Below are 14933 nucleotides of genomic sequence, written 5' to 3'. Positions count from 1 at the left end.
GTGCCTCTGGATCACACATCTACAGCAAAAAACAACAACAACTGCAACACAGGAACACAATAATTGCATTTAATATATATGTAAGTATGTTTTAATTAATGACACAATATAAGGTTTAACTTATTGTTCATGGACAACATGATTCAGATGACCGTTCATAAAAAACCTTTTACTAGCGTGTAAAGTTTTTAAAATAGCATCAAGCATTGACACAAAACAAAAAAATGACAAGTGCGTGTGTGTGTGTCTGTGTCTGTGTTTTAATTCCATAGATAACTTTTATGTTTAAAGATGTTTTGATTATTTTCTGTTGAAAAAGCTCATTAACAAGCATCAGTGCATCCTTAATAATGATATTGGGAGAGATATGACTATTTTTATATCATTAGACTTTCTAGAAAGTTAATGTTATTTGTAAGCTATCTATTTGCATTCATACCATCTATAGTTTAAAAACTGCATTATAATACACAATACATACACCATCATACCTTTCTTAGAAATCTGTGCCAGTAAGTGAAACTGGTTGTGTAATGTGACATTTGTATGATTTAGATTATTGGAAGATATGCAAAAGCATTTAAATTAATGCAGGAACTGGCTTAAGCAAATTGAATGCAAATGTAAAATATAGGCGAATAACCTTCCTATTTTAAGGTTATTGTTTGCTTAATTTAGTGGGATTATATAAAAAAACAATGTTTCTGGTTTTTGTCTAGTCCATTGGAAATTGGCATTTTAGTCCAAAGCAAGGGTGTTAACTTTTTTTTTTTTTTTAATACTCAAAATGTGATGTAACCACGGTAATCGCATTAGTTCAAGTCTCATAATGTATACACATTGCCCTTTTTTATTTCCTCACCATTTCTGAACTGAGAAGCCTTTGTTACTCTAATCCAACTATAAAACCACCACAGAGAGCGCAGAAGGTTACAGTTTCTTTCACAAGAGTTTGATTTAATTTGTAAATTTATGTACAAAGAGATGTTTGTGGTGTAATGCTCTACTTAATAACTGATTGACATATGCTTTGTGAGTTTAGATATGTAAAAATTAATTTGAATCGGTGGTTTAAGCAAATTATCTTAAGAGTACTAAATGAGTCTCACTTCTCTCAAACGGCTAGCCACTGCACATACCTGTTACATGACCAGCATCTTAAATTATGTTTCTCATTAGAATTTGCGTTTTCCTTTTGTTTTTTACCAATGGTTCCTTTTTCAAAATTTCTTGGCCACATTATACATCTGACTTCAGTCAGGAGGGAGATTATTTATTGGGTGGACTTTTTGCTTTGCATGAAATTGACCAAGTAACACCTCTTTTCACCCCAGAGAATACTGAATGTTTCAGGTAAGCAAAGACCTTTTACCAGTCAAGGTTATCAATTTGAAGCATTATAAATCAAAAAACATTTCATATTTCTGAACTGAATATTCAGTTATATGTGAGTAACTTCAACATCTGTGTTTTTTTAGGCACAGTATATCTGTATCTGGTTATCAGATGTTGCAAGTGATGAGGTTTGCTATTGAGGAGATTAATAACTCCACCACTCTTCTGCCCAATGTTTCTCTGGGCTATGAAATTTTTGACCATTGTTCTAATACAAAGAACTTTCGTTCAGTTTTAACTTTTATCTCAAATAATGGCTCAATAAAACCTAAAGAAAAACTCAACAACTATCATCCTAAAGTGATTGCTTTTACAGGGCCATATGGAAGCACAAGGACTATTACTCTTGCACCACTGATTACAATGGGTCTTATACCAATGGTACAAAGTACTTAAACATGCATTCCCTACTCTTTATTCAGAAATACCAAGTTACTATACAATGCTAAATGAGTTTATAAAATAGTGTTTTCTTCTCTTTCAAAGGTGAATTATGGAGCCTCTAGCTATGCATTAAGCAATAAACTTCAGTACCCTACTTTTGTAAGAACTGTTCCTAGCAACAAAGACATGATAGAGATGATAATTCACATCATACGTTGGTTTGGATGGAACTGGGTTGCCTTTCTTGGTAGCCAAGACAATTACAGTTCAGATGGACTAAAGCTGTTCAACAAGTATATCAGCAATACTGGCATTTGTCTGGCATATCAAGAGGGTCTGAGCCTAAATGCAAACTATAGTCAAACGCTTAAAAAGATTGATATGCTCAGCATCAATGTCATTGTTGTTTTCGCTGTACCACAATATGCAGTCAACATAATCAAAACAGCCATAACAGAGAATATCCGAGATAAAGTATGGATTGCGAGTGAAACCTGGGCTATGAATCAACAGCTTCCAAGAGAGCCAGGAATTGGGAAAATTGGCACAGTTATTGGCATTACGGACAGATTATTGTCTTTGCCTGGATTTGATCACTTTGTCTATAAAGACAGAAGAACAATGAATGCCTATACAGCTGTGAGTAACATCCAGAGTAAGAGTAAGGCATGTAATCAGGTTTGTGATTACTGCCCATTGTTGACTGCAGAAGAGATTATAAATGAGAATCCCTCATTCTCCTTTGCCATTTATGCTGCCATATATACCATAGCTCATGCATTACATAACGTTCTGCAGTGTGACGTGAATGTATGCCGAAACAACACAAAGGCTAAGCCATACATGGTATGTGAATTCATTTTAATTAATAAGATTATGTTTTCATTGATTAAATAGTTAATGGTTTTATTTTAGTATTTATAATATTATGCATTCTTAATATTTATTCTAATCATGTTATATTGTAATGTTATTATTAGCATGATTATTATTAATTAATGTATCTTTTGTGTCCTATGTCTTTTGTGTTTGAACATACTTCACCGTAGCTTATGAGAGAAATGAAGAAGTTGGATTTTCCACTTAATAACCGTCAGGTGAAATATGATGAAAATTATGATCCAACGATCAGTTATGCAGTTGTGCACTGGCACACTGATGTGAATCCTCCTCAGTTTGAGATGGTGGGCACATATGACACATACCCAGAAACTACTTTTACCATTGACAACTCTCTCTTGCCCTGGCTTACCAATGATTCTGTAAGTCGTACTTATTTATTTTTGATAAGCTTTAATCTAAACATTTACCATAGATAACAGTTTTTCTCAACCTGTTTAACAATTTTCTACAAATGACAATACTCTTATCAAGCAATTACCACAGCCATCTATAGCGGAGGGATTCAAGTATTCAGCTAACAAAAAAAGACGGATGTCAAAACCTTCTCAGATGTTAGCATATTTATATAGTCATATGTTCATTCATATTCATATTCATATGTATAATATTGGAAAACAAAAACAAGCAAAAAAATAAATATCATAATGTTGACACAACAGATAATTTTTGGTAACATTTTATAGGGACCAATTCTCACTATTAACTTGCTTATTAGAATGCCTATTATTAAAATATTGACTGTTTAATAGTACTTAAAAAACACATATTCTGCATGACAATACTCTACATAGCTAGATTCGGAGTTTAAATAAGGCAAAAGTTATAATTAATGGTTTATTGATAGTGAGAATTGGACCTTAAAATTAAGTGTGACCGATATTTTTTCCTCCATGTGTTTGTCTTGAGCTATGGATCTAAAGAATGGATAGGGTGAATTCACTTGGAATTCATTCCTGGTATGCATAGGCATCTTCTGTTACTTGGAGAAGAGTTACTTTTTCATAAAGGTTGTAGTCATCATTTTCTCACAATCTTCTCACAAATGGATCCAGAAATGGTGGAAGCAAGATCATCACAAAATGTAGGTGACTTTCTAACCAAAACTGCATAATGGAATTGAACACTGGCCAAACAAAACCATGCTATTTAGTTATATTGCTTTTTAAAAAAGTACTGAATGGCACACAAAAACAAAGGTGATATTTGATCATTGTTGACCAGTGACACTGTGGCAGACCAATGACATTCCTACTTTTTTTTTCACTGAGATTGACTGTAAATAATTAGAACCCAGTGAAATTAGACCATTTTTTTCAAGTGCTCACCCTTGTAAGTGCAGGGCAAAACCTTTCCTCTTCTTCTTCACAAATTCCTTTGATCACACTTTAGAGACCAATTCTCTCCATTAACTCTGAATTAACCTCAACAAACTCTTAATTTGCTGCTTGTTAATATTTAGTGAAGTAGATGTTAAGGTGTAGATATTTGGTAGGGTTTCAATATGTGCTTTATAAGTGTTAATAAACAGCTAGTAATAGGTATGTTACTAGTGAGAACGTCTCGGTTACGTATGTAACCCTCGTTCCCTGAAGAAGGGAACGGAGACGTCACGTCGGATGACCGACGAATTGGGATCTCGCTTCGAGAGACCAATCTACTTCGAGTGTATCTAAACAAGCCAATTGAAGATTGGCATGCGCTAATCGCATCCAGCTGCCGCTGATCACAGCGCGTGTATAAATAAGCAGCGGGTGCAGCGCATATTCAGGTTTTCGCTGAGGAGCCGAGCTAGTGACCCGGCCCCTTCAGCAGAGGTGCAGCACCGTGGCGACGGGACGTGACGTCTCCGTTCCCTTCTTCAGGGAACGAGGTTACATCGTAACCGAGACGTTCCCTTTCAGTCGGTCACTCCGAGTCACGTCGGATGACCGACGGGTGGGATCCCTACCAAAACGCCATGGACGCTGCCTCTTCCAGTGTCCTGTGGGAGCCCACAAGCCCCCTCAGTCTATCGGCGTAGGCCGGGGCTCAACCACAAGAAGCCAGCTACTTTTGTAACACTACCCATTCGTAAGACTGGAACACTGGGAAACGTCCCACGTTCTAGTGAACAGGGGCGTCGCGGAAGTCCAGCCTTCCCGTGGAGGTCTCGGAACGAATACGCATATGGACAGTATTTCAGTTTGCATATGGAAAATTGGAGGTGATTGAACCCTCTTAGACGGGCAGAAGGTCTGCCGGGAAACACGGGCTCTAAGGCTATGCCGTGGAAATACACACATAAAGTCCTCTTGGGGTACTTTACATGGCTCCCAGCCCTCACCGGTTCTCACGGATTCATCGAGAGGGCCTGGCGCCGGATGCTCCGCAACATCTGGCTGCCGAGGGAATGGAGGAGCTCGACAGGGTCTACTGTATGGACGCTCTGGAGCGGTTAACAAGCCGACCAAACCGGGCCTCTCAGTGCTTCTACCAGTTTGAGGTGAGAACACAGGAGGATACCGGTTCCACACGTAGGCTATAGAATCTAGCAATCGTGTTGGGGGTCGCCAGCCCGCAGCTCTACAATCTGTCAGCGAGGTGCCACGAGCCACCGCCCAGGACGATGCAACACTTGCTGAGTGTGCCCGCAACCTGAAGGGGGCAGGGCATACCCTGTGCTTGGTGCGCTAGGGTAATGGCGTCCACTATCCAGTGAGCCATCCTCTGCTTGGAGGCGGCACTCCCCTTCTGCCGGCCTCTGTGACAAACGAGCTGGACTGAGGTCCTGAAGCTTTGTGTCCGGTCAACGTAGCATCGGAGTGCTCGGACGGGACAAGCAACGTCAGGGCTGGGTCTGCCTCCTCCAGGGGCAGCGCTGAAGGTTCACCACCTGGTCTCTGAAGGGGTAGTGGGAACCTTGGGCACGTGGCCGGGCCGTGGCCTCAGTGGTACCTGGGAATCCATGAGCCCAAACTGTAGGCACGAATCGTCGACCGAAAAAGCCTGCAGGTCCCCTACCCTCTTGATGGAGGCCAATGCGAGCAGGAGCAATGTCTTCATAGATAAAAGAACTTTAGCACAACTGCTGGCAAGGGTTCAACGGAGCCTACTGCAGTGCTGTCAGCACTACAGACAGGTCCCAAGAGGGTACTGTTGGGAGCCGTGGAGGATTCAACCTCCTGGCTTCCCTCAGGAACCTGATAATCCGACCATGCTTACCCACAGACCTCCCATCTATGGGGTCATGATTTGCAGCGATTGTAGCCACGTAGACTTTAAGGGTGGAGGGAGACAGCCTTCGCTCCAACCCTTGCTGCAAGAAGATAAGCACGACTGATAGGGCAATTCCGGGGTCTTCACCTGAGAAGAACACCACTCGACGAACAGGCTCTACTTCAAGGCATAGGCCTGTCTCGTGGACGGCACTCTAGCCGAAGAAATGGTGTCGACTACCTCTTGAGGTAGGTCACCTAGAGCCTCCGCATCCCATCCAGGGACCAGACATGGAGTTTCCAGAGGTCTGGACGCGGGTGCCAAGGGGTGCCCCATCTCTGAGTCAGAAGATCCTTCCTCAGAGGGATCGGCCAAGGAGGGGCTGTCGCGAGGAGCACAAGTTCTGGGAACCAAGTCTTCACCAGTAGGGTGCTACTAGCAAGACCTGCTCCTAGTCCTCCTGACCTTGCACAGTGTCTGTGCAAGAAGGCTCACTGGGGAAATACATACTTGCAAAGGCCCCGCAGCCAGCTGTGTGCCAGTGGGCAATGGGAAGTCTCTGGAGAGCAAACAGGTCTACCTGAGTGGCTCGAAACGTTCCCAATCAGCTGAACCGCCCGGGGATGGAGTCTCCATTCTCCGGGTAGTGCAGCTCGCGACAGCTCGTCGGCTGCCTGGTTGCACACTCCTGGAATGTGAATGGCGGAAGCGACCTCAGAACTTCCGACTCCATAGGAGGAGGAGGTGGTGGGCTAGCTAGTTGCGACATACGACGGGAGCGTAGACCACCTTGTTGGTTGATGTACGCAACGGTCAGTATGTTGTCTGTGCAGACTAGTACATGCTGGCCTCGAAGGCAGTTCTCGAGACTGCCTAGGGCGAGATGTGCTGCCAGCAACTTTAGGCAGTTGATGTGCCATTGCAGTTGAGGGCCCGTCCAAACCCCTGACACTGCATGCCCGTTGTACGTGGCCCCTCAGCCGGTGGTGGAGGCATCCGTGAAACCACAGCATACCTGGAGACCTTCTCCAGGGGCACTCCGCCCGAAGGAACGAGAGGTCTGACCACGGGTGAAGGTTTGGCGGCAGGCGGTGTTATTTGAACCCGGTGAGTGCCACTTTGCCACGCCCACCTCGGGACTCGATCGTGTAGCCAATGTTGAAACGGTCTCATATGGATTAGTCCCAGCGGCATCACTGTGGCCGCGGCTGCCATATGCCCCAGGAGCCTCTGAAAATATTTCAGTGGGACCGCCATCCTGCTCTTGAACATATTGAAGCAGTTCAACACCGAATTGGCACGCTCCTCTGTGAGGTGTGCCATCTGATCGATCGAATCCAGCTCCATCCCAAGAAAAGAGATCCTCTGCGTTGGACAGAGTTTGCTCTTCTCCTGGTTGACCTGAAACCCCAACTGGCTGAGGTGCTGTAGCACCAGATCCCTGTGTTCGCACAACTGAGCCCGGGACTGAGCCAGTCATCCAGTTGGTTGAGAATGCGAACGCCTTACTCTCTCAGTGGAGCAAGGGCTGCTTCCGCGACTTGCATGAAGACGCGTGGCGACAGGGAGAGCCCGAAGGGTAGGACTTGTACTGATATGCTCGACCTTCGAACGCCAACCTCAGGAATGGCCTGTGGCATGGAAGAATCGACACATGAAAGTACGTGTCCTTCAGGTCGATCGCTGCAACCAATCCTGGGACGGACGCACTGAATAGGCGTTTCTGTGTCAACATCCTGAACGGAGTGCTCGATTCAGGACTCACAGATCCAAGATTGGTCATAACCCACCGCCTTTCTTGGGCACTATGAAGTATGGGCTGTAAGCCCCGACCTCATATCGGCTGGAGGAAGCGGCTTTATCGTGCCTTCACTAGAAGGACAGCAATCTCCACCCACAAGACAGGGGCACACGCATTGTTCACTGACATATAGCGGATCCCACTGAACTTGGGGGACGCCGGATGAACTGAATCATATAGCCAAGTCGAAGGGTTCGCAGAGGAGCCACCGGGATAGCCTGGGAAGATTCAACCAGGCATCCAGAGACCGAACTAGCGGCTCGAGCGGAACCACCGACGTGCAGGCGATGGGGCAGCGAGGGGAGTGCAGGACCCGGCTCGGGCGCCTCGTGGCCGGTCCGAGCGGGGTCTGAGTGTGTGCAACTCTTACCTGCATCCCCGCAGAAGTGAGGCGGGTAGGCTGTTGGTTCGTCCTCCCAGTCTTCCCACTGCTGCATATTAGCCCAAGGAGAGCGTGAGTGGCGCGGAACTGGCCCGCTCAACTCCTCGCTCTCCTGGGGACCCAGAGACAGAGGAAACCGCCCTTGTCGAGGTTTTAGGTAGCGGCAACATTCTCTGGCCGGCAGAGCAGCTCCCTCCATCCCGGATCTGAGGGCCTCTTGCACCTGCGCTTCCTCCAGGTTTGGCAGGAGCCTGGACAGGCTGGGTGGCTGCCCTGCTGCCAGCTCCACGGTGCTGCCTAGATGGGGCTGCTGCGTTGACTGCACGGGAGCGGTGGCGGCAGCAGGGGCACCCTCGCGCGACGAGCTGGCTGAGGTGGGCCGTCGGCGGCTGGGTGAAGGCAGCAGCTGCACGCCGAGGCAGGATGTTTCTTACCTCAGTCTGCTTCTGGGCAGCGGAGAACTGCTGGGCAAAGTTCTCCACTGCGTCGCCGAAGTGGCGGTCTGGGACATGGGGGCATTCAAGGAACGTGTCTTGTCTACCTCGCGCATGTCGACCAGACACAGCCACAGATGGCGTTTCTGGACCACCGTGAGTGGCCATCGCACAACCCAGAGACCGCGTTGTGACCTTCTGCGTCTCGTGGCGCGAGGTCCATCACGATACAGAGTTCTTTCAGAACTTCCAGGTCATGACCACCCCTGTGCAGATCCTTCAGTGCCTTGGCCTGATGAACCTGCAACAACGCCAAAGCGTGTACTGCAGACGCAGCTTGTCCACAGGCCGCACAAGGCACTGCTGTTCAGAGCCGACGAGTACCTGCAGGCCCGGGAGAGCACAGGATCACCGCACTAAGCGGAAACGGCATTGGGACACAGCTGCATCCCAACTGACCGCTCCACTGGGGGGGCGATCACCGTAACTCCCTGGCTGTGCCACTGTCAAGGGTGGTGAAGGAGGAGGAGCCACTGGGGCAGTTTCTGGCAGTGAAAGGTGCTTTCCACATCCCAGTAAGCTCCTCATGCACTTCCGGAAGAAAGGTACCAGGGTGGGGCCCTGAGAACCAGCGCAAGCCACCCTTAAATACCAATCGTCCAGCCTCGAGGGCCCGGGAAGCAGTGGAGGTTTCCACTTGATCCCGATCACCTCGACGGCCTGGGCAAGCATAGCCACCATTTCTAGATCTGTATCCAGTACATTCAACGCCTGGTAGACGCAGAGCAACCGGATCTTTACTTCCAGAAATGTCTGGCTCACCTTCCGATGCAGCGATTGACTTCTGATCATCAGGGGGAGCCCAAGAGGGTACAGCTGATACCCCACGTGAGGGTCCAGACTGCCCCTTTGCAGCTCCACTGGTTGCAGAGTTTAAGCTTTGTGTCACAACGAAATGGAGCCCACCTGTCTGCAGCCAGAATGAGAACCAAGTCGAGCAAACAAGCTCCGCCTCCTTTTTTCAAGGCGACAGAGCCCGCCCATCACTCCGAGATGACCATCTCCCCGCGAGGAAATGATTCATCCACAACCGCCACCTCAGCGTGCTAAGCCCAGGCACACGAGGCAACGATTGTGACCATCACCTAACACCAGGTAACAACCGCATCCAGAAACACACGGGTGTCGTAGTCTGAAGCAAGACCCACGCTGTCTTCCAAGACGCGTCGAGTTTGCCAGACGTAACGTCGTCTTTAAAAAGACGCACCCGCGAATGCTCTTTTAGGTGCTGCGGCAACAGGGGATAGCCGTTTTGCACACAAACAGGGGGGTAGTGCAGCCTGATTGTGGCAATCCACTCGACGCAGGAAAACGACCTCCGCTGAAACGCCGTACTCCAACACTCGTAGATCGTCTTTGGAGCGGAACAGTCACGCTCGGCTCCGAAGCGAAAAGCTGAATATGCGCTGCACCCGCTGCTTATTTATACACGCGCTGTGATCAGCGGCAGCTGGATGCGATTAGCGCATGCCAATCTTCAATTGGCTTGTTTAGATACACTCGAAGTAGATTGGTCTCTCGAAGCGAGATCCCAATTCGTCGGTCATCCGACGTGACTCGGAGTGACCGACTGAAAGGGAACTACTCGTTAAAATAAAGTCTTACCTTCAAATCCCTCTACTTTGACTCATCCCTCTCCACCTATTCTCATTCTCTGCCTTTACCTCTCATTTATTATATTTGATCTTGATTATCTCAGATGATCCCCTTTATGCAAAGCAAATGCAATTTAAATTCATTACACATTCATAAGATATGAATTTAGATGCCTGTGAAATAATGAAGATGACTTTAGTTTAGTTTTAAATTTGTAGTGTTTGTGTAATTTGTATTTTTGTTTCAGTCCATTTATGGAAATCACAGTGTTGTGTTAATGGTTTAAGACACTGATCTATATTTTCAAAAACTGTAAATTATAATAACATATTTTCCATTCCTTTAAGATTCCTTTCTCCAACTGCTCTATTGAGTGTAAGCCAGGATATTCAAGGCAACCTGAAGGTTTTCATAGTTGCTGTTTTACATGTAAAAAATGTCCACGTAACAGCTATGTGGATTATTCTCGTAAGTACCCTAGGTGGCGCTCAATGACAACTTGGTATTTTGGCGCCTTCAGTCAACCAATAATTAACTGGAATTAGGGTACTTTTTAAAATGTGAAAACAAAATATTTTTCTATATGCATTTATTATTATCATAGCTCATGGTAAAAATGGTATTACTTAATTTTTTCTTTTTTTCAGGGGACCCCTATACCTGTTTTCCATGTTTAGAGAGTGAATGGTCTGACGAGGGCAGTACGACATGTAAAAAACGTATCGTTGTCTATCTTGAGTTTGCAGAAATATCCTCTGTCATTGTTATGTTTTCTGCCACATTCCTAATTATTCTCCTTATTACCATACTTTGCCTTTTTGCCTACAACTTCAACACGCCTGTGGTAAAGTCTGCTGGAGGCAGCATGTGTCTTCTCATGTTAATGTGTCTGATAATGTCTAGCATAAGTGTGTTCTTTTTCTTTGAAAAACCCACATTTGTATTTTGCCTCCTTAGAAATGCCATATTTGCATTTTTCTTCACTATCTGTATTTCCTGTTTGACTGTCCGGTCCTTTCAGATAATTTGTGTTTTTAAAATGGCTGCTCAGTTTCCTAAGGTGCACAGCCTGTGGGTAAAGCACAATGGACAGTGGCTCTTCATTGCATTTTCTTCTTTTATTCATTTCATTTCTTGTGTGATATGGATGACCGTCTCTCCTGACAAACCCATTGCTGACTCCTGGACTTTTAAAGACCAAATTATGCTCATGTGTGAAATGGGGAATGCAATAACCTTCACCATAGTTGTGTTTATAAGTTGGTTTCTTGGTCTCCTGTGTCTCATATTTTCTTACATGGGTAGAGATCTTCCAAAAAATTATAATGAGGCCAAATCAATAACCTTCAGCCTAATTTTGTATTATCTGAGCTGGATTGTATATTTCACTGCATACCTTTCTGTCAAAAGCAAGTACATCATGCTTCTGAATGCAATGGCTCAGATATCTAGTATATATGGAATTCTCTTCAGTTATTTCATACCAAAATCCTTCATCATTGTATTCCAGCCACAAAAGAACACTGCCGCATACTTTCAAACATCTATTCAGAATTACACCCAGACCATTAGTAGGACTTAGATGACAAAAAAGATGTAGCATGTAGCATGATCAAAAGCATGTAAAGATTAACATTTGAAATCAACCCATCCAAAAGAATTGCACTTCTATCTCGTTGAATGTTTTGCTTTTTAAAACAGACATTTGACAGATGAATACATATTGTTTTTTGACTAAGTACCTTGTAAATATTAACATAATAAGAACTCGTTTATGTGGTTTAATTTTTGGCTTAAGGTCAGACTGTTGATCAAGTTATCTTAACTCTTAATTTCAAACTAAAGCAACAATTTAACACAATAAAAAGATTAATTTGAAGATATATGTAGCTGTTGATTACATGCTAGCATTTACATCTAAGAATGTTCCTTTTCACATGTAAAATTTTCAAGACATTCATAGCATACTAATTAATACATAGGATGAATACATTTGTGATGTTTGGATTGCTAGTCTTGTGTGTTTGATATCACACTTGTGTCCATCCAAACCCAAATTTATAACAGTATAAATAAATTTTAATTACAAATTACATTATAAGCATTAGATTTTTGCTTTAATGGCTGAAGACAATTTGACATTTTATACAGCGAATATTATAGATATGGCAAAGAAAGTTACCACTGTAAGTTTTGCAACCACTTTATTTTGCTATATTTCGCATTATAAAAAAATGTTCCATCTCACTGCAGGTAACAATTATTTGCAGAGTTTAACTGTATAACAAAACACTGCATTATTTCCTGATAATACAATGTTCAATGTATAAAAAATTAAATCAACAAATTATATCCATGTTTTATACTTGTGTGCGTGTTTTGCAATTATGATTTATTCGGAAGAAACTTTCTCCTCATTTCTCATTTTCTTTTTTTTTTACCTTTATACAGGGCATTTCCCATTAATACTTACGATCATACGCTCGGTACAATGCGGCTCAAGGCTCAGCGCAAGTGCGTTTGCTAGTTTCAGTACGACTCAGTTATCATTTTCCAGTCCCGTTAGCCAAGCGACACGTTATTTAACTAGCATATGCATTTACGCCTATTTGTGCGCCCATGGACCTCAAACAACTGAAACATGTCTAAATTCAGTGGCGCAGTATTCATTCATTTATTTTTGTCTTTTAAAAAGTTTGTTAGTAGATAATGCGCTTCTAGGCGGATCCAAAGCGCACTTTGTCTTTGCTTATTACACCCAGGGATGAGCAGCAGCACATACATATAATTGTGTGTATCAGAATTATTTGCATTTCACATTATTTCTATACTTAATAAGTATAATGACGCAGTATCACTAAGCATATGTAATTTCAACAAAACATCACTCGTTGAACTCCTCGGTTTAATCAGTGTATTTTATAACTCGCTCTTAAAGGCAATGGGAAATGAGACCCTATTACTTATTAAGATAACAGGGATAAACCATTTCATCTTCCGTTTTAATTTCTTACTTTTGACCTTTAAATTAAATTAGCTTATAATTGTGTTATTGCTATTATCTATACGTTATTAAATAAGCAAGTCAGCTTAAAAAAAAAAAAAACATTTATCATTTATCATCATTATAGTAAATTTGACAGAATCACTGTTTTACAGCGGATCACTGTGTCCAGCTAGAGAACGTGCCTTACAACATTTACTCTGTAAAGGATCTCAAAATCCAAAATATAGTGAAAACACTCTTAATTACTACAGTAACAAGATCTGCAGTTCAAGACATTAACTTACAAGCACAAAACACAAGATACTTCTCTTTTCAATATAAATATCATTGGATAAATCTAAAACATATGGTTATCACGCATAAACACATGCTTTCAAACATTCACAAAAGTTGCAGGAAGAGAGAGCGGGGAAAGAATACGTTCAAGAGAATGAAAATTTGAAATCCCAAGTTTACAGCAATATGTGCAATTGCATAGACCTGAACAACCATCAATCACTTGATTAACCCTTGCTTTGAATTCTTCAGTGAGGTTAAAGTTTACATTAATTTTACCAGGGTGTTGCGATTATCCTCCCATAATCATAAATCAATAAATGTTATCTCCTTGGTCACATGATCCAAATACTCCTGCTTTTGCAGAGCGTAATTTTAGACATGATGTTGTTTTATGGTGCTCAAATCTCCTGCACCTTCTACCTTGTTTAGTTTATCCTCAGGTAAGGTAAAGTAAGTCGAGTCTGTCCTATCTCTCATAAGCATTTAATCATACTCACAAGACAGGTCACAGAAGACTTCTCCGTGGTCTGTTCTGCTCTGGTATTGAAATCAGTCTTTTGTCAGGCGAGCGTATTGGTTATAATAAGATATAGTTTTATTATATATAGGTTAAATACAATAAAACACTAATATAAAATAGAAATAAAAACAAAGTTGTATAATTTGCAAGCTCGATCGTTCGGAGGCGTCGTGGCGAGGCTGTCTGGCATCAGAGAAGCGTGTCGCCGAGGTGCAGCTTTATCTTCTGGCCCACTTCTAAGTGCAACCCTCCTATATAGACTACAGGTGCATGTCAACACTTTTTGGGAAAGTCCCGTACTGCTGGAGACCTCCCTTTCAAGAAGCTCACTATAAAAACACAGCCATCTTATCAGTCTGCTCTTCTGCGAAGATCTTTCTAAGATGTCCTCCTCTCCGCGTCGGGAACTTAGCACTCAACGGTAACATTCCTATTCTTCAATGTTCTTACTAATACATATTTTATCTCTGGCTATACTTTAACTAAATACTACTTATATCATACCTAATGTCTTTTCTCAATAAACTACTTTTACACATGATGCTGTGGTGGTCTTTCTTTCTACTATTCAATAAAGTGAATACAATACCCTGTGTACTGTGTATCTTATAAACACTTATCAAATAAAAGAATACAATATTCTATGTGGTCTCTTCTTCTTGATAAATCAGTAACACATCACAATGTGTTCACAATACAAGGTAACACTCAAATAAACAAGGCAAACTTACAAAATTGGGAAAACGTCCCGTTTTCCTCAACAATGTCTATAGCAAGAATATGACGCATTTGACTGGATGAAAAGTTTTAAGCAATGAAATTCCCAAACACGCATAAACCAAGCATTAGTATTAACCTATAAGCCATCCACTAATTATCAAAATACATAAAAACTGATTAGCACATAATAGCCAACTCTGTTGGTTACATTTAATATGCAGTTATGCACATATAAGATGATTTTGTTGCATCTACAC

The 14933-nt window shown here is 42.9% G+C and overlaps 1 protein-coding gene across 1 annotated transcript; it reads left to right on the top strand.

The window, feature by feature from the left end:
• The first annotated feature begins 520 nt into the window (after positions 1-520).
• LOC122350105 (taste receptor type 1 member 1-like) lies at positions 521-14235 on the top strand. Its single transcript, XM_043246322.1, has 6 exons — positions 521-1353; positions 1479-1776; positions 1882-2625; positions 2829-3041; positions 10498-10618; positions 10798-14235. Exons 1-6 carry the CDS (start codon positions 1166-1168, stop codon positions 11730-11732), a joined length of 2499 nt encoding a protein of 832 aa, XP_043102257.1. The 5' UTR covers positions 521-1165; the 3' UTR covers positions 11733-14235.
• Positions 14236-14933: the final 698 nt, after the last annotated feature.

Source organism: Puntigrus tetrazona, chromosome 8, assembly GCF_018831695.1.
Source record: "Puntigrus tetrazona isolate hp1 chromosome 8, ASM1883169v1, whole genome shotgun sequence".
Classification (NCBI taxonomy): domain Eukaryota; kingdom Metazoa; phylum Chordata; class Actinopteri; order Cypriniformes; family Cyprinidae; genus Puntigrus; species Puntigrus tetrazona.
The sequence above is the reverse complement of the archived record's forward strand: the minus strand, read 5'-3'. Positions and strand labels throughout refer to the sequence as shown.

Bases quoted from the DNA above. Each gene is read 5' to 3' on its own strand.
- LOC122350105 (XM_043246322.1), top strand. From the start codon at position 1,166: ATGTTTCTCATTAGAATTTGCGTTTTCCTTTTGTTTTTTACCAATGGT. The intron at 1,777-1,881 runs GTACAAAGTACT...TCTCTTTCAAAG, and splicing joins CAATGGGTCTTATACCAATG to GTGAATTATGGAGCCTCTAG. The intron at 3,042-10,497 runs GTAAGTCGTACT...CATTCCTTTAAG, and splicing joins CCTGGCTTACCAATGATTCT to ATTCCTTTCTCCAACTGCTC.